This window comes from Xenopus laevis, chromosome 6L (genome assembly GCF_017654675.1).
Source record: "Xenopus laevis strain J_2021 chromosome 6L, Xenopus_laevis_v10.1, whole genome shotgun sequence".
NCBI lineage: Eukaryota > Metazoa > Chordata > Amphibia > Anura > Pipidae > Xenopus > Xenopus laevis.
The window spans coordinates 3,512,155-3,533,035 of NC_054381.1; the positions used below are offsets into that span (position 1 = coordinate 3,512,155).

Below are 20,881 nucleotides of genomic sequence, written 5' to 3' on the forward strand. Positions count from 1 at the left end.
GAATATCGGACGAAAATTAGTTTTGTCCTATATTATGTGTGCGGCTATGGCCACCTTAAGGGGGGGATTGGGACGTTTGCTTTTCAGTCAGTGAAATCAGGTGTGTGAGGAAATAAATCCATTTCTATTGATTTTTTGGCAAGTCACAGGTGTTTATACAGATTTTACACATAACCCAAGTGAATGTAAATATTGTCCCACCGAGGCCAGTGAAATCATGAGGAGGAGGCAAGTCTACTGACAGCAGGAGGGCCCCTCCATAAGTGACTCAGTACTAAGGACACTGGACATTCCTTACACAATTGAACTATAAAATAAGTCTGTATCATATCTCAGTAACACAATCCTCTCTGCCTTGCCCGGGGCCCCTTAATTGTGTCAGTGTGGCCCTGAGCCCGGCAGTAACTCTCTCACAGGAAACCACCTCAGGAACCCGCCTTGCACATGCGCAATGAGCATTCAGCTCAGCAAAACTGGCCTTTGCGCATGCTCAATCGTGGCCCTGGGAATCACCTCTAACCACGCCCCTAAAACTTCTCACGTTGCTATTTCTCCCGAGATTTGTGGCCATAAGACGGACTGACCGCGCTCACTACTCATATAAACGTCATATTTACACCGTCTGCGCTGCTCACATGTGTTTAACCCATTCCTCACTGCAAACTCCACAGGATAAAAACAGCGAATCACGCAACGCTTCATAATCTACATTTACTAACTAGAAATTCAATTGAATAAAAAGCAAAAAGAAGGAAAACTCTGAGGGTAAAGAGGGTCCCTTAATAGAATCTGCCCATCAACAATATGGCGGCGCGTCTTTAGCAACTCTTAACAGGAAGAACATTGTGATTGGTCTCTGAGCAGAACTAGAACGAGCTCATTGGCTATGGGGCGGGGCTGCCTTGCCTGAGGGAAGAGTGAGAAATCTTGGCGTTTCTCTCAATACCTAAACCTGATAGTGTTTCTCTGAACTCTTCCTGTAACTTTCTTGTTCCCTGGGCTGCTGGGTAAGTGTTTCCTTCTTCCACAGTCTGTGGGACTGGGGGTTAATCCTGCTGCAGGGACTGATAGAGAGGGGAGACTGGGGGTTAATCCTGCTGCAGGGACTGATAGAGAGGGGAGACTGGGGGTTAATCCTGCTGCAGGGACTGATAGAGAGGGGAGACTGGGGGTTAATCCTGCTGCAGGGACTGATAGAGAGGGGAGACTGGGGGTTAATCATGCTGCAGAGACTGATAGAGAGGGGAGACTGGGGGTTAATCCTGCTGCAGGGACTGATAGAGAGGGGAGACTGGGGGTTAATCCTGCTGCAGGGACTGATAGAGAGGGGAGACTGGGGGTTAATCCTGCTGCAGGGACTGATAGAGAGGGGAGACTGGGGGTTAATCCTGCTGCGGGGACTGATAGAGAGGGGAGACTGGGGGTAAATCCTGCTGCAGGGACTGATACAGAGGGGAGACTGGGGGTTAATCCTGCTGCAGGGACTGATAGAGAGGGGAGACTGGGGGTTAATCCTGCTGCAGGACTGATAGAGAGGGGAGACTGGGGGTTAATCCTGCTGCAGGGACTGATAGAGAGGGGAGACTGGGGGTTAATCCTAGCTGCAGGGACTGATAGAGAGGGGAGACTGGGGGTTAATCCTGCTGCAGGGACTGATAGAGAGGGGAGACTGGGGGTTAATCCTGCTGCAGGGACTGATAGAGAGGGGGAGACTGGGGGTTAATTCCTGCTGCAGGGACTGATAGAGAGGGGAGACTGGGGGTTAATCCTGCTGCAGGGACTGATAGAGAGGGGAGACTGGGGGTTAATCCTGCTGCAGGGACTGATAGAGAGGGGAGACTGGGGGTTAATCCTGCTGCAGGGACTGATAGAGAGGGGAGACTGGGGGTTAATCCTGCTGCAGGGACTGATAGAGAGGGGAGACTGTGGGACTGGGGGATAAACTGGTCCCAGTACGACATGTATGAATGTTATCAGAACCCAAACAAAAGCTCACCAGGCAGTCAGTTGAAAGTAAAAGGAGTTTATTGTGTCCACAGCCTTACGAGTTTTGTGTTACAAACACTTACACAGTGACAAAGTGCCATGTTAATACATCAAAAAAAGTGTAAAAAAAAATATAAAGGTATAACAGTAGTAAAAGTAATCACTTTCAACTTGAAATCCCCAACTACAGATTTATTAGAAGGAAAGTGCTTTACAAAGTTGAATTGTCTACTCCTTTAATGAAATTGTCCCCCAAAACTTTGTGTTACACCAGCCAATAGTTGCAATTAAGTAATTTGAGAGTTTTACAGTCCTTTAGAGCCCAGATTTAAAACAGGCACCATATTATTAGGGATGCACAGAATCTAGGATTCGGTTTGGGATTCGGCCTTTTTCAGCAGGATTCAGATTTGGCTGAATCCTTCTGCTCAGCTGAACCGAATCTGAAACTTAATTTGCATATGCAAAGTAGGGCGGGGAGGGAAATCTCGTGACTTTTTGTCACAAAACAAGGAGATGAAGCATGTTTTCCCTTTCCCACCCCTAATTTGAATATGCAAATTAGGATTTGGTTCAGTATTTGGACAAATCTTTTGTGACGGATTCGGGGGTTCGGCCGAATCCAAAATAGTGGATTCGGTGCATCCCTACATATTATATTCATCACTGCCAACATGATAAAGGTGATTTAATAAAATTGTATAATAATTTATAATACAGTAACAGTTCCTTACAGATGATCTATATTCCCCTTCAGCTCTCTCCTGTTTGTTGTTATTAGGTGGGAACATGAAGGCTGAGCACAGTTCTGAACTGCCCAAACCAGAGACTGACTGGGAGTCCGGCACAAGATCTGGCGATTGCTTAACAAGCTCTGATGGATCAGGTTTTATCTGCAGTAAAGCCGGAGAAACCTCCACTATGAATAGTGACCCGTGTGGATTACAGAAGAGAACGGACACAGGGGACAAACCTTTTACCTGTACAGAATGTGGGAAAACTTTTACTCTCAAGTCAAGCCTTCAAAACCACAAAAAAACTCATTCCAGAGAGAAATGTTTCACCTGTACAGAATGTGCAAAAACGTTTACTCTAAAGTCAAGCCTTCAAAACCACAAAAAGATTCATACCAGAGAGAAACCTTTCACCTGTGCTGAATGCGGGAAGAATTTTACTGACAAGAGGAAATATATCGGACACCTCAGAATTCACACCATACCGAAACCACTGGCCAGAACAGAATGTGCAAAAACGTTTACTCTAAAGTCAAGCCTTCAAAACCACAAAAAGATTCATACCAGAGAGAAACCTTTCACATGTACTGAATGCGGGAAGGATTTTACTGACAAGAGGAAATATATCGGACACCTCAGAATTCACAATAGACAGAAATCTCTAAACTGCACAAAATGTGGGAAAACTTTTACTCGAAAGTCAAGCCTTGAAAACCACAAAAAAATTCACACCAGAAGGAAACATTTTACCTGTACAGAATGTGGGAAACATTTTATTGACAATAGCAGCCTTCAAAAACATAAGAGAATTCACACTGGAGAGAAACCATTGACCTGTACAGAATGTGGGAAAACATTTACTCGACTGGCAAGCCTTCAAAACCACAAAAAACTTCACACTGGAAGGAAGCATTTCACCTGTACAGAATGTGGGAAGAGTTTTACTGACAAGGGCAAACTTCTCAGACACTGGAGAGTTCATACAGGGGAGAAACCATTCACCTGTACAGAATGCGGGAAACATTTTATTGACAATAGCACTCTTCAAAAGCACAAGAGAATTCACAACGGAGAGAAACCTTTTACCTGTACAGAATGTGGTAAAAGTTTTACTCGAAAGCTAAGCCTTCAAAACCACAACAAAATTCACACTGGGGAGAAACCTTTTGACTGTACAGAATGCGGGAAAAGTTTTACTGATTTAAAAACTCTTCAACATCACTACAAAATTCACACTGGAGAGAAACCTTTCATCTGTGCTGAATGTGGAAAAGGTTTTAATCAAAAGACAACTCTCTTAAATCACAGCAAAATTCACACTACAGAGAAACCTTTTCCCTGTACTGAATGTGGGAAATGTTTTACTGAAAGGAAAACCCTTCTAAATCACAACAAAATTCATACCGGAGAGAAACCTTTCATCTGTGCAGAATGCGGAATAGGTTTTACTCAAAAGACAACTCTTTTAAATCACAGCAAAATTCACACTACAGAGAAACCTTTTCCCTGTACTGAATGTGGAAAATGTTTTACTGAAAGGAAAACCCTTCAAAATCACAACAAAATTCATACCGGAGAGAAACCTTTCATCTGTGCAGAATGCGGACTAGGTTTTACTCAAAAGACAACTCTTTTAAATCACAACAAGATTCACACTGGGGAGAAGCCTTTTTCCTGTACAGAATGTGGGAAGTGTTTTGCTGAAAAGAAAACCCTCCAAAACCACAACAAAATTCATACCGGAGTAAAACCATTTACCTGTACAGATTGTGGGAAAAGTTTCACTCAAAGGACGAGCCTTCAAAACCACGTGAAAATTCACACGGGAGAGAAACCGTTCACCTGTACAGAATGCGGGAAAAGTTTTTCTGAAAAGAAAACCCTTCGCGAGCACAACAAAATTCATACTGGGGAGAAACCATTCACCTGCACATATTGTGGAAAGAGTTTTTCTCAAAGGATAAGCCTTCAAAACCACTTTAAAATTCACACTGGAGAGAAACCGTTCTCCTGCACAGAATGCGGGAAGTGTTTTACTATAAAAAGCACCCTTCAAAGCCACCAAAGAACTCACACCGGGGAGAAACCATTCACCTGTACAGAGTGTGGGAAAAGTTTTACTAAGAAGAAAATCCTTTTAAAGCACAACAAGATTCACACTGGAGAGAAAAAATGCACATAATGTGGAACACGTTTTACTTTAAAGATGAACCTTTTAAATCACAACAAAATTCTCACCAAAGGGAAACCTTTGTTTTATCACTTTAGCTATTTACTGAGCACTGAACAAAATTCCTGTTTCACGTGTACGGAATATGGGACAGGTTTTGTCTATGAAGCCCAACAAATACAGTGTGGTGGCCTCTCCCATGGCTCACAACCTGTATCACTGCTGTCCTATTGTATTAGGTCAATGGGAGTGTCACATGGACCTCTAGTTTTGGAGCTTTTGTATCACAGACTGGACATTTGCATGAAGGAAAAACTGAAAAAACCTTAATATTAAAGGGAATTCTGAGTTGTGGGAACTTGCACTCATCATGCGCTGGGTAAGATATTTGTGAAGATGGTGGGACAGCACTGGACTTGAAAGGGAACCATCTTGGACACACAAATAATATTAGCTTTGGCTTATGGAAACTTTATAACTATAAGCAAAAGGTCCGTCCTTTTTCTCAAATAATGAAGTCTCCGCAGGCTCCCTTTCAATATGATGGGTCTGTTTTCCTCTGACATAACTATGGACCGGTGCTTGTCAAACCTTATCCGTTCAAGCCCGACCCAGAGGCCAGGGATCCCCTTAAGTCTCACAATGAGCACAGATATAATAATAATAATATATTGTTTTATTAATCATAGTGATATTTCAGTAATAACTCTGGCACCAGTTACATATGGAGCAAACTGTCCATCCGAAACTGACTGAAATAAAGCTGCGTGTATGGAGACAGATGGCTGAGATGGACCTGGAACTTCATATTATTATTTTATTATAGTTAAAGATTTTATTATTCCCATTTATAATAGTTACCCTTTAACTCTTAGCCTTATGGGTTGGGAGGTACCTCACTTGGATTTATTGTCTATAACAAATTTTAATTTTGTAGTGAAACCATGAGGAGGAGGAGGAGCTGAGAGGAAGGAGTCATTCTGTGCAATTACAGATAACAGGGGCTTCTGGGTACAGGCAGAGATGCACAGATATTATACTGGGATTCACACAATGACTACTGGGGCAAATGGATCTAAACTTGTTCTTTGCTAAAATGTTCCCTTTTGGTTCTTCTATTAAAACTGTTGAATACAAACCGATTTCTCTTTTGTTGTCAGCTGATTTTTATAGTATTGTTTTTATTACTAACTACTACAAATATTATTCCTGAACCAACAAATGTATTTTTAAGGTGTAATATTGGTGTGTAGGAACCATCTCCGTGCATTGTGCCTGATCCTGAGCTTTCAGAAAGAGCCAGCACTCTTAGCTTTCAGATAAGATACTGTTTAATGGAACTGGAGGAATCATAGTGGCTATTGGACTTGAACTATTAGGTTACTATTTTCATAGCTACCGGGGAGCTGTTATCTTGTGTTAAATATTTTGTTACGTTTGTTGCGGTATAGCCGTAAAAGTTTATCAGAGCACAAATCACATAACTGAGGGCACCTTGGAAACTAACAGCATGTCTGAGCCATGTCACATTTTAATATGAAGTCTAAAAAAAATCGGTTGCTCTTTTGAAAAGTAGATTTCAATGAAGGATTCTGCTGGAGCAGCACTATTAACTGTTGTGTTTTGCAAAATACAGAATCACTTTAACAACTATATATCATGGGTTGTAAACAGCACGGATGTTCTGCCTGCACACTGTCTATCCACGCTATTGCTCTGGGCTCCAACACCTTGTACAGCAATAATGCAACAAACAATACAAAACCAATGCACACAGAGTTAAGGTGGCCATACACGGATAGATCCGCTCGTTTGGCGATGTCGCCAAACGAGCGGATCTCCCTCCGATATGCCCACCTTGAGGTGGGCAATATCGGGCTGATCCGATCGTGGGCCCTAGGGCCCAACGATCGGATCCTAGCGTTCGCCAAACGGGCGGTCGGATCGCGGGACCGCATCAACGAACAGATGCGGCCGCGATCCGACGGGATTTTTAATCCCATCCGATCGAGATCTGGCCGACTTTCGGCCAGATCTCGATCGGGGAAGCCCGTCGGGGGCCCCCATACACGGGCCAATAAGCTGCCGACACGGTCTGTCGGCAGCTTTTATCGGCCCGTGTATGGCCACCTTTAGTCCTGAGTGTGTCTTATTGGAAGCAGCCACACTGGGAGTGTGTAGGGGACTGATGAAGTAGTTACCCTTTATGTTTGTAGGCAGTCCCCAAATGGTAATGGACAACTAAATTGGGCCTTAATCACAGTTGGGAGGGGAGACAGTGATGATCATGGTTCTGTGGAATAAATGGGAGAAGCTGATAGTGCTCACTCTTTCTTCTTGGATTCCCCTGGGCAGGAATGTGGGAGAAATTGGAGCTTGGGTGGAGGCAGTCACAGTAAGAGAGAGTTACTTGTGAGGTTATAGCCTTTGATATCTGGCTCTAGGAGTGACAGTTAGGTTCAGAGTATTTAGTGAGCAGCCTGATGCTCCTACAAGGAAAGTGGAAGGGTTGAGTAAATAAACAGGGATGTAAATTTACAGACTTAGGGGTAGATGCTGCCCCACCTAAGTTCCTCTCAGAGGGCACAGACTAGCGACTGACCCCTGATGTTCAAGCATTTCTAAAGTTTTTACTTTGAGTATGAATGACTTTACTGTATCTTCTGTGCCTGTTTCCCAAGAGACTCATATACAATCCTACCAATATAATATATATCTTATTGATTTTACATGAGAGATCTAGTTGTACAACTCCCTGCCTCCAACATTTCAAGAGGGCCCTGTCTGGAGATGGAGTCACATGATATGTTTTGTAGTAAAGTGATGGTTCTTGGAGCAACTAAACTTGCTCCTGCGTTGTTCCAAATAGGAAGAAAAATTTGTAGGGCTCCAGCTGGTGGGCCCTTGATATCAGGATCTCTGGTGGGTTCTTGGTGTCCCAGTCCAGCACTAAGTACAAGGGTGAATAATGTCCTAATGAGAGTCAGTGCTAGTGTCATATTGAGGCCTGTGGGTCCCCCAAGTCTGTGTTACCCCCTGTAGGTGTGAGTGAGATATTAATGACGAGACCATGATATTATCCCAGGACAGAAGCCACTTAGAAATAAGAACAGCACTCAATAGTAAAATCCAGGTCCCACTGAGACACATTCAGTTACATTGAGTAGGAGAAACAACAGGCTGCCAGAAAGCAGTTCCATCCTAAAGTGCTGGCTCTTTCTGAAATCACATGACCAGGCAAAATGAGCTGAGATGCACCTACACACCAATATTACAACTAAATACACTTGCTGCTTCAGGAATGACATTTTATATTGTACAGTGAATTATTTGCCGTGTAAACAGTGTCATTTAGAAATAAAAACATCATAAAAATCATGACAGAAACCCTTTAAACGTGTCCAGGTTTGGTTGTAGCTCTGCTTATAGGGTTAAGGAGGCCATACACGGGCAGATAATGCTGCTGATATCGGTCGTTTAGACCAATTTGACAGCTAATCTGCCCGTGTATGGGGGCTTCCGACGGGTCTTTCTGATCGATATCTGGACATGAGATCGATCGGGAAGGTTTGATTTTTCTCCCGACCGAACCGTCGGAGCCAATTCCGCTTGTCGTAATCCAATTGTTTGGCCATAGGGCCGGAAGTTCAAATTACCCCCCATATAACCCTGCCGTTAGTGGCATATCGGGAAAAAGATCGTGGCAATGTCGCAAAACGAGCGGATCTTATAGTGTATGGCCGCCTTAATTTAGTAGTGTGGCCCCAGGCTGTAACAAAGAGATTTCTAGGAGCTCACGGGGCCCAGACACATGTAATACTTGGTGTAAATGGGCAGAAGCCAAACCCATTGTTCATTCATAAACTAGAATTACCATTAAACAATTCCATTATATTCCAATAAAACACAGAAAGAATAAAAAGCCTGTTAAACTGATGCCCCACGCCCAGCTCTGTCTCTGCCATCTCCTCTGTGACTGTGCAAGGGTTAAACTCTTCTGCCATGTGAGGAGACTGGACAGGAAATGATGTCAGTTGAAGAACCGCCCCTCCCCTTTATTCATTTTCCTGTTTTGAATTTCCCGCTTGCTTGGCTGGTGGAGTTACCAGGATTCAGATTACAGTCTGCCCACCATCAACATGGCGGATGTCTGTGTACCAGCAACAACGCTGAACCTTTAGAGACCTTTTATTGGTTACTGAACTGAACTGAAGCAAGTTCATTGGCTGAAGGGTGGAGCTGCCTTCCCAGGGGGAGGAGTGAGAGATCTTTGTGCTTCTCTCTGTACCCAGACCTGATAGAGGGAAAGGCTGAACCTTCCTGTAACTACTTCCTGTTTCCTGTGTCCCTGGGCTGCTGGGAAATAGATTTTCCCTCCTCCTGCTGCTGCTGTAATGTCTGTGAGAGAGAAGTTCTCTCCTCAGTAACAGTGATTGTCAGACACTAGAGAGTTTGCTAAATACACAGTTCATAGGGCTTCTGAGGCACAATCCTGTGGTGATATTTGTTTGTTTAAATGCACTAATAGAATAGTTCTATGAAACAACAGGGAGACATTGTTTTGCTTTCCCACATCCCCTCATCCTAGTTAATGGCTGCAGCCTTTCTTTATGGCTTTGCTGCAAGTTTGGGTGATCCCATTCCCCAGGAGAGGCGTGTGTGGGGCCTGTCAGCAGAACAAGGGACAGATGTTATAGAGGGTAATTCTAAGCAACTCGGCCCTCGTTTTCAAAATGTGGGTCATTGACCATCTAAAAAGAAACACTCTGTAAGGCTATGGGCTCACAGGCTGAAGGCTCCGGCCTGCAAACACACACAGGCTGAGAGAAGCAGATCTGCTCAGTGTCCTGCTCCATTCACTTGAATCAGCCTGTGTCACATACAGTGGAACTGAGATCAGCCCTGAGATGTCTCCTTTCATGTATTTGGGCTGATCTCAGTTCCACTGTATGTGACACAGGCTGATTCAAGTGAATGGAGCAGGACACTGAGCAGATCTGCTTCTCTCAGCCTGTGTGTGTTTGCAGCCGGAGCCTTCAGCCTGTGAGCCCATAGCCTAAGGCTACAAATGTTATTGCTGCTTTTATTCCTCCTCTTTCTATTCAGCCTCTCCTATTCATATTCCTGATAAATCTGCAGCGGGTTCCTGTACACGGCATTTCAGATGGAATGAAATAAAGGGAGGCTGTTGGCTCACTGTGGCTGCTCATGTGCCAGGATATAGTGAGACTGTAACTCTCTATTGCTGAATACAGAGGTGCAAGGAATTCCTTGTTAAAGGGGTGAGTCACCTTTCAGTTAACAAAGTATGTTATAGACTGGCCAATTATAAGCAACTTTTCAACTGGCCTTCCTTTTTTCTTTTTGCCTTATTGCCTTCTTCTTCTGATGCTTTACAGCTTTCAAATGGGGGTCACTGACCCATCTGAAAAAACCAATGCTCTGTAAGGCTACAAATGTATTGTTATTGCTACTTTTTATTACTCATCTTTCTATTAAATCCTCTCCTATTCATATTCCAGTCTCCTATTCAAATCAATGCATGTTTGCTAGGGGAATTTGGACCCTAGCAACCCAACCAAATGGCTAAAATTTCAAACTGGAGAACTGCTGAATAAAAAGCTAAATAAATTAAAAAATTACAAATAATAAAAAATGAAAACCAATTGCAAATTATCTCAGAATATTCCTCTGCATCATACTAACAGTTCATTTAAAGGTGAACAACCCCTTTTAAGGGGTTGTTCACATTTGAGTTAGCTTAATTTACCCCTGTCTCTTCCTCAGTCCCAGTTTTACTCACCCCTGTTTCTTCCTTACTCCCGGCTTTACTCACCCCTGTCTCTTCCTTACTCCCAGCTTTACTCACCCCTGTCTCTTCCTTACTCCCATCTTTACTCACCCTGTCTCTTCCTTACTCCCAGCTTTACTCACCCCTGTCCTCTTCCTTACTCCCATCTTTACTCACCCTGTCTCTTCCTTACTCCCAGCTTTACTCACCCTGTCTCTTCCTTACTCCAGCTTTACTCACCCCTGTCTCTTCCTTACTCCCAGCTTTACTCACCCCTGTCTCTTCCTTACTCCCAGCTTTACTCACTCCTGTCTCTTCCTTACTCCCAGCTTTACTCTCCCCTGTCTCTTCCTTACTCCCAGCTTTACTCACTCCTGTCTCTTCCTTACTCCCAGCTTTACTCACACTGTCTCTTCCTTACTCCCAGCTTTACTCACTCCTGTCTCTTCCTTACTCCCAGCTTTACTCTCCCCTGTCTCTTCCTTACTCCCAGCTTTACTCACCCCTGTCTCTTCCTTACTCCCAGCTTTACTCTCCCCCTGTCTCTTTCTTACTCCCAGCTTTACTCTCCCCTGTCTCTTCCTTACTCCCAGCTTTACTCACCCCTGTCTCTTCCTTACTGGCAGCTTCACCATTGGCTGAATCAGAAATATTACAGATAAAGATAAAGGAAAAAATACCGGACCCTGGAGATCTGACCTCAGTGGAAAGTTTAGCATTACCAGTTAGTGATGGGGGTAAGTAAACAGGGATTGTGTGTGTAACAGTGATAGTAATTATCCCCCTGCTTGTGCCAGTGAGACAGGTATGAGTGTGAGTTCCCCAGGCAATGCCATAGATACCAGAGCAATCAATTGCAAAGTTGTACAGTCTGTGGTGTCTCTCAAGCAAACACATCCCTTCCCACCTTTAACCCACAACAGCCCATTGTAAAGACCAATTTTATCAGGATCCAGGGAACTGTATGTTAGGAAATGTAGGGGGGAAGCTGGTTACCCTAAAAAAATTGTTATACTTTTTTGCAGCCTATCACCCTGAAAAATGAAAAGTCACCAGCATTTTTTAGGAAGTCCTATCTACTCTATTGCACTTCGTCTGGTCTGAGGTGGTGAAGGCAAGTCTGGCGCAAGAGGTAACGTTCAAGTATATCCGTATCTTAGTGAATTTGCGTAGTTAAGTCCATTCGCCAGAGTGAAAATTCGCCAGGTATTACGGAGCGAAGTAGCTCTAGAGTCAATCTCCTTTGGAAGCGAAGTTATTCCATCGACCGTTAGTAAATTGGCAAAGTACCAAAATGACGTCACGCTGGTGAATTTTCGCCTGCGTTAGTCACTTTGCCCTTTAGTAAATTTGCCCCATAGTCTTGTGGAGTTGCGCTGCAGTGTGTTGTTATTAAACATATTTTGTGAAACTCTTACCCTTTATCATTTTTATGACTGTGGCAATGTGATAACAAAAGACATATTTCACTCTGCAGCTCTACATGAGTATATGCTTCACAGACATTTTGCTCCATCTATTGGACAGCTCTCTCCGTCGGCTTCCTAGACCTCGGCTCTCCAGCTGGCACTTTGTTTCTGTCCCCTAGCCTTCCTTATGGCCATTCACTTATTCATGTGACAACACAAAATCCTTATCTTATAATAATCCCACCCACAAACATCTGACATAAGGAAGAGTTTCCAGTAATGAGGAAGACATTCTACTGTATGTCAGCAACGTTAGCTCTTCAATAGAACCCATGCAGTGTTTACTTGTGAATTATCCAGCTGAGCTATTGTGGGTTCAGTTGTAGCATAAATATGATGATTGTGATACTGGCAGATAGTTGGTGATTGGGCAGCAGGCTAAGGTATGTAGCAGTGGGTGTGGGGTGTCTGTGTGCAGTACATTCCTACACTGTGAGTCTCACATGCAACAAGGTGGGTCTCATTCTGATAAGGACACCCACCTTCTCTATATAGAACCTACCTTCATAGCATACAGTATATGTATATATTGATGGCATCCAGTCTAGTTAAGCACTGTACATGCAGAGCAGCTCCCAATGCCCATATGAGTGCTAGAACTTCCCTTGTGATCATTATCAACAGACTATCCAATATAAATTGGTTTAGTTAGAAAAGCTTAATAATTAGCCATCCCCTATGTCCCCCCCTAGTACTCACCTACGGTCTCTTCCACGGTCACACCTTTTTCCACTCTCTAAATATTCCAAGTGGGAAGCGCTCACAGGTGTCACTTACCTCTTGTAGCCACAAATATAAATATATATATATAAACCCAGCAAAACTGAAATATAAAAGGAGCAGCGCTAACGTATAGATAAAAGTAAACTTTATTCAAATATCTGATTTAGTTCATGTTGAGCTTTTATATTTCCAACCCTTTCAATAAAAGGAAAGAGAGAGAGAGGCTTTATCATAAAACACACACACAATGTAAACTCCATTCTCTGATTATGATAAAGATTGCAGTTCAGGAACATTCCTCTAATATATTCATTTCCTTACAGATGATCTATATCCCCCTTCCGCTCTCTCCTGTTTGTTGTTATTAGGTGGGAACATGAAGGCTGAGCACAGTTCTGAACTGCCCAAACCAGAGACTGACTGGGAGTCCGGCACAAGATCTGGCGATTGCTTAACAAGCTCTGATGGATCAGGTTTTACCCTCTCTGTTAATAGTCATCTTCTCACCCCCCTCTGTGGGGCGCACAACAGAATTCACACTGGAGAGAAACCATTCACCTGTACAGATTGTGGGAAATCATTCACTTAAAAACCCCACCTTCATAGTCACCAGAAAAGTCACGCTGGGGAGAAACCATTCACCTGTTTAGAATGTGGGGTAAGTTTTACTGAAAAACATGCCCTTCAAAAACACCTGAGGATTCACACCGGGGTGAAACCATTCACCTGCACAGAATGTGGGAAAGCAGTATATCATTTTCTCCGGGTGTTTCAGACTAAAATTCATGTCAGATATCTTTTTGTGATAAACAGTTGTGTGACTTGTATGGATTTCATTTCAGTTCCTTAAAGGAGAAACAAACCCTTGATTAAAAAAAAACCCTACCCTACATATACCCCCTCCCTCCTCCCCCCAGCCTAGCTGCCCCTGGGCAAATGCCCCTAACTATTTACTTACCCCTTTGTGCAGATTTTATCCAGCGGAGTTCACGGGTGCCATCTTCTTCTCTTTGTTTATCTTCAGAATGAGACCAGCTCAGTGGCGCAAGCACAGTTGGAGCCATTTTCTGTTTCACGGCAACTGCGCATGCACTAAAACTCTCAAAAAATGCCACGGTCTCATTCCAAACATTACTGAAGCGGCTGAAGATGAAGCCCTTGAACTCCACTGGACAGAATCTGCACGGATGTATAGAATGGACAATTCTAAGCAACTTTTCAATTGGTCTTTATTATTCATTTTCCATAGTTTTTGAGTTATTTGCCTTCTTCTTCTGACTCTTTTCAGCTTTCAAACAGAGGGTCACATCTTAAAAATATCTTCTGTAAGGCTACAACTTATTGTTGTTGCTACTTTTTATTCCTCATCTTTCTACTCAGGCCTCTCCTATTCATATTCCAGTTCCTTATTCAAATCAATGCATGGTTGCTAGGGTAATATGGACCCTAGTGACCAGATGGCTGAAATTGCAAACTGGAGAGCTGCTAAATAAAAAGCTAAATAAGTTTAAAACCACAAATAATAAAAAATGAAAAACAATTGCAAATCGTCTCCGAATATCACTCTCTATTTCATACTAATCCTTAAAGGGGTTGTTCACCATTGAATTAACTGTTAGAGTGATATTCTGAAATAATTTGGAATAGTTTTTCATTTATTATTTGTGGTTTTTCAGTTATTTAGCTTTTTAATCAGCAGCTCTCCAGTTTACAATTTCAGAAATTTGGTTGCTAGGGTCCAAATTCCCCTAGCAACCATGCATGGATTTAAATAAGAGACTGGAATATGAATAGGAGAGGCCTGAATAGAAAGATGAGTAATAAAAAGCAATAACAATACATTTGTAGCCTTACAGAGCATTTGTTTTTTAGCAAAAACTAAAAGGAGTCAGAAGAAAAAGGCAAATAATTCAAAAACTATACAAAAGAAAAAATGAAGGCTATTTGAAAAGTTGCTTAGAATTAGCTATTCTATAACATACTAAAAGTTATCTTAAAGGTGAACCTCCCATTTAAAGTAGAATTTATTGAGGTTGATAATTGAGCCACATTGTTGGTTACTGGAGTTAAACTGTAGCTCAATATGTTGAATAAAAGTGACAGCAATAAATGTCGTGTTTCAGTGCAACTCAATGTCAGTCTTCCAGGGATGATGATTTATTTATTGTAACAAAATGATAATTCAGTCCTTAGTTTTGGGCCAGTGGGAATTGAACACAACTGTGTTTATTGCTTGTTCTGCAGATAATCTGTACACACTGCTACAATCTAGTGACAATCAACACAATTTAACTTTTAGCCACTAAATGGCGTTCACTTCACAAGGTTTATAGGAGACATTCAGCAAAAGTGACCCCCCCCAATCTTGTAGGTGATAATGAATAATATATGTCTGCTTCACTCTAAGCTAACATTATATATAAATATGGTCCCTTTAATAAAGCTCCCTATACAATTGCTATAGTCCCTGTCTGTGTTTCAGTTGAAGGGTGAACATGTTGCAACGGTCCCTGACAGAAGCACAGCAGGAGGGTGATAGCCAATGGCAACCCTGCAGTTCCCTATCAGCTATGCCTAGTTGCCTATTTGGCTTCTACAGTGCCGAGTGATTCTACAGCCCGGATGAAGAGGCAGCAGACAGGTGGGCGGTGCCTATCACTATTTGCTAGTGACCATTATGACATCACAATTGAACCACCATCATTACATCACAATTGAACCACCATTATGACATCACAATTGAACCACCTTTATGTAGCTGCACATTCTGTTGTTTCTGTTCAGTTTGTGTTTTTCAGTTCGAGGTGGTGGACGTGCCTCAGCAGACAAGCACAAATTACAACAAAGAACAACTTTATTTCAATACCTACTACATTTCAATATTACAGGTAAGTGACTTCTCTAGATTCCAATATAGCAATGGAGCACACGTCTTATCTGCACCAGCTCTAAATTCATGGGGGTATATTTATCCAACCGTATTCCATAGACTCCATTTTAATCAAATAATTCACATTTTGAAAAATAATTTCCTTTTTCCATACTTTGCCTTTGATCCCATCTAAGATATAATTAATCCTTATTGGAATCAAAACAGTCCTATTGGGTTTATTTAATAGTTAAATGATTCTTTGGTAGAGGATCCAAATAATGATCTGGATTGCGGAAAGACCTCTTATCTGGAAAATTCGAGCATTCTGGATATCAGGTCCCATTTTTTAATGAGTGGTACAGATAATTACCGCTCTTACAATGCAGACCTATAGAATCTGATTTACAGATAATATTTCACGTTGTTTCTGCTCAAAGTAATTGGATCAATTTTGATGGATAAATTCATTTTTTTTAAAAACCCAAAATGGCTTTGGTGCATGTGCCAGTGCTTTGCTAATAAAACCAGTCGTACTACTGGGTATCCTTCAGGAAATAGCCACATTGAATTCTAATAAATCTGCCTGTGAAAGTGACTATATTGCATATAGATCTAATGTTGGGAAATGGACAGTAAACAAATGGCCCTTTGCCAGGGTCGGCCTATACTGTGATATTCTAAAGTCTTGTCAGAGAGCTAACAACATACACTCATTAAAATAAAGCCTAGAAATGAGTAAAGCAAACAGCATTTTAATACTGCAGGTCGTTGACCTTAGTAAAGGGGGATGTGTTTACAGTTGGAATTTATTACTACAGGTCATTGACCTTTGCAAAGGGAGATCTCTTTACATTAAACAGTTATATGATGTCATAATGGTCACTAAACACTAGTTACTTAGCAACCACTATGACATCACAGTTGCATTAAAGTTATCCTGTTGCACATCTCTGTTTCTGTTCAGTTTGTGCTTTTCAGCTGAAGGTACAGGACTTGCCTTAGCCGACAAGCAGAGACTAAACAACAAAACAACTTTATTTCATTAAACACCAAATTTGAGTTACGGTAAGTGACTTCCCCCTGTTTCCAATGTGATGTTAGAGAATATAGGCAGGAATCACATGTTTATACCTAAGCTGCTTGTGCTTATTAAGCAGGATTAGACTATATGCAGAAACTTCTCATTATGTGGTTCATTTAGTACAGGTATGGGACCTGTTATCCAGAATGCTTGGAACCTGGGGTTTTCCAGGATAACTGAGCTTTCTGTAATTTCATCTTCATAGCATATACAGGTATGGGATCTGTTATCCTGAAACCCATTATCCAGAAAGCTCCAAATTATGGAAAGGCAATCTCCCATCCAAATAATCCACATTTTAAAAATAATTTCCTTTTTCTGTGTAATAATAAAACAGTCGCTTGTACTTGATTCCAACTAAGATATAATTAATCCTTATTGGAAGCAAAACCAGTCTATTGGGTTTATTTAATGTTTACAGTTATCCAGAAAACCCCAGGCCTGAGCATTCTGGATAACAGGTCCCATACCTGTAACTATTAAAAAATCACGTAAACATTAAATAAACCGAATAGGCTGGTTTTGGTTCCAATAAGGATTAATTATATCTTTGTTGGGATTCAAGTACAAGCGACTGTTTTATTGTTACACAGAAAAAGAGAATCATTTTTTAAATTTAATTTATTTGATTATAATGGAGTCTATGGAGACAGCCTTTCTGTTATTTGGGAGCTTTCTGGATAGCGGTTTTCCAGATAACAGATCCCATACCTGTACTGTATTTAAAATTTACTCCAGTATGTATATCCTTTGAAGATTTTAACCTTAAGTTGATTTAACACATTTCCTCAATTTTATATTTTTCTGGATTTCACACATTTTTTCTGTTCCCATAATGTCATGTAATGTAAAATGGAGGTTCTAGAATGGAGGTTCTACTTAACGTAGTTACTTATGTAACTTAATTTTAGAATGTGGCCAAGAATGACGCCTTTCATGTTTATATTTTGTTTCCATGTTATTATTTTTTTAAATTGAGAAAAAAAAACAATCTCGAATTTTGATAACATACCCCAGATTTACTATTGTGGAGATTGTTTGGGAACAATTAATCTTGGTTAATTATATTAAAAAAACAACAGAGCAGAAAGAATATTTCTTAAGAAACCTGAGCAACGTTAGTAAAATATATTGTGTCTAGAGATGGATCCCTTTACTTGTATTTTTACTTATATTTTCTTTCCTTTCTTCTTTATTCAACAGAATTATAAATCTACAGAAATGATGATCAGCACATATTTACATATGTTCATATTTATCGTTGGACTATGTCTACATTACTTTTATACACAATCAGGTAAGCGGAGAAATGTCGCCTGCATTTAAAAATGACACTTTTTTCGTCACATCAATTTTGCTTTTATTCGTCTGATAACACTTAGGGGCAGATTTATCAAGGGTTGAATTTCAAATGCATGGGAGTTTTTTAAAACTCCCATGAACTCCCAAGAACTCGAAATTTGACCAATCGGAATTTATTTAAAAAAATTTGGATTTTTTGAAACTCCGGGTGAATAGGATCAACCCAAAAAGTCAAATCTAATTTGATTCGAGTTTTAAAAATCAATTCAAGCTTTTTCTCTGAAAAAAAACTCAAACACAAGCACTTCAAATTATCCCAGGACGTCTCCCATTGACTTAAACATTAAATCGTCAGGTTTTAGTGGGCAAATAGTCAAATTTGTGTTCTTAAAGGGCCAGAGTATGATAAAGTTTTTTTTAAAAAAAAAAAATCAAATCAAATTTTAACAATTCCCTAGTCAAATTTGACAGTTTTGGCCATAAAAAAAACCCTCAAAAATTAGAATTTTCAATTTCTTGATAAATCTGCCCATATAAATCTGCACACTGATATGTGATAAAAATAGTAATCAGCACATAATAGAGCAGAGAACATAATGAATAGCATCTAATATCATTTACAGATAGTGAAAACAGTAAAGTAAACTTGTAACTGCCCATTACTTTACCATAATGCAATTAGTGTAGAGATAAAAGTTTCTATGGGGCTCATCTTAAAATAGTGAAGCCTTTGGGTCAAGCATTTGGGGACTAGAACAGGCAAGTGTTCCTAAACTCAAATACCTTGACTTTTGGCCAATCTTTTTTTTTATTTTTTATCCCCAGCGGGTTTTTTTTAAAAAAATATAAAAACCTAAAACCTGCAGAGCAGTTGTTTTTTTTTGAGGAAAAAAACGTGCCTTAGCAGGAAGTCAGGGTATTGGCGAGGGAACAAAACCAAATTGAGAGTTTAGTAAGTCAATGTGTGTTTTTTTTGTAGCTCCAGGGTTTGGATATTCTTAAATTTCCCCATGTATGAATATGTTTGTGAGGGAGCACATTTCTATGTGTGTGCATAAATGTATATTTGTGGGGGTGTGAGTTCACTGCTATAGCACTTATATAGGGACAACTTTCACTAGTTGTGTTTATCCTTCTGGAATTATCATTAGAAAAACATCAGTGGGACTTTATGGGTGTTAATTATGCTAAAGACAAATATACCAAATGTGATGATTTTTACTTGTCTTTTGTTTTTGCAGATAATTCTAAAACGTATCAGCAAACTGAAGTGAATTGAGAAGATTTGGCCAGACCAAGTATCAAACAATACAGATCATCTACAGAAAACCAATGGAATTATATAGAAAATACTGTCATTACTGCTGCTCTAGTGACAATATGTTTGCTAGGAGCTGGCTGGATGGTAAGTTGCTTCTCTTTAAACTATCACATTCTTTAATGCCCACCCTTATTCTCAACCTCACACAAAAAGAGAATCATGGCAAGAGATATAAAATAACTGCAACTTTGATGCCAAAATCATGTTGGGTTTTAATTGCTTTGTTTTTTAAGCATAAGCGCTAGGTTACTCTGATAGCAATACAAGTAATTGGCAGGATTTATTAATATGAACAGTATAATTACTGGGTAGGGCTCAGTCTTCTACCAATTTAACAACAGGGCTTGTGCTATTCAAATATATTTACCCCTTGGAAAGGGAACATTCTTATGGCAGTATAAGAGCTATGCTTGGTCATTAATAGTGTGTAAGAACTGAATCCCTGTTACACAAAATATATAAAGTATCTAGTGTGAGCACTTTTAACTCTAACACCTGTATCCTTCCCTTGTGCAGGTTTAATATTATTGTATGAAGAAGATGGAGAAGGCTTTTTATAATGAAAAAAGAAAACAGAGCAGTCTATGCTGCCTGAATCTAAAGCCGCTACAAGGTCTGTAATTTTTTTTCTTTATCATTTTATAATTTTGTTTATATTAAAACTAAATTCAATATAATAATATAAAAAATAAAATACTAATAATATCTAAAAATGTTTGGAAAGTATTATTGTTTTCCATCATTCTTTTTACTCCATTTATTTATGTTTCTTAATAGTTTATAGGCAATATAAATAATCTCTGTTTTTTAATATGTGGTTACAAAGGCATTCAGAATATATATAACATGTGTACCAATAGAGTTTAATTACATTATTATGATTATAGTCTAGAAGATCAAATGTAACAGAAATATATCACTTTACTCAGAAGATCAAGCTGTTATATTTCTGTATAGTTATTTTTAGCTTCATTAAACTTATTAATTTGTGTCAGGGAGAAGAAAGTTTTAATAATTTTTATGTTTTCTTTTATTTCAGGACTTCTGATCCTGAATCATTGATGCCAAAACAGAAGATGATGATGATTAATCAAACAATAGAAGAAAACAGTAGTTTATTATTGATGATGAAGAAGAAAAAGATGATGATATTATGAAACAATAGAAGAAACAGTAGTTTATTATGATGATGAAGAAGAAAAAGATGATGATGATTATGAAACAATAGAAGAAACAGTAGTTTATTATGATGATGAAGAAGAAAAAGATGATGATTATGAAACAATAGAAGAAACAGTAGTTTTATCATGATTGAATAGATGATGAAGAAGAAAAAGATGATGATGATAGAAAAAGAAGAATGGTTAACAAACCAGTAGAGTTAGAAAAACTGGTTGATGATGATAACAGTGAAAACCATAAGGGGTGAGTT

General features: G+C 40.1%; 3 protein-coding genes across 4 annotated transcripts in view; 2 read left to right on the top strand and 1 right to left on the bottom strand.

Moving 5' to 3' along the window:
- Positions 1-20,881, bottom strand: part of LOC108719524 (gastrula zinc finger protein XlCGF57.1-like) — a 385,853-nt gene that overhangs the window by 109,763 nt on the left and 255,209 nt on the right. The window lies entirely within an intron of this gene.
- Positions 575-6,028, top strand: LOC108719514 (oocyte zinc finger protein XlCOF6-like). The gene is given in 2 exon segments (XM_018268405.2): positions 575-1,007; positions 2,768-6,028. A coding segment is annotated over 1 exon segment (2,445 nt). The 5' UTR covers positions 575-1,007; positions 2,768-2,775; the 3' UTR covers positions 5,221-6,028.
- LOC108718440 (gastrula zinc finger protein XlCGF57.1-like) overlaps positions 8,671-20,881 on the top strand; it is a 111,389-nt gene continuing 99,178 nt past the window's right edge. The window contains exon 1 of the mRNA XM_041566947.1: positions 8,671-9,250. The gene's annotated coding sequence lies outside the window, so the exon portion shown is untranslated. The remainder of the gene's footprint in view (positions 9,251-20,881) is intronic.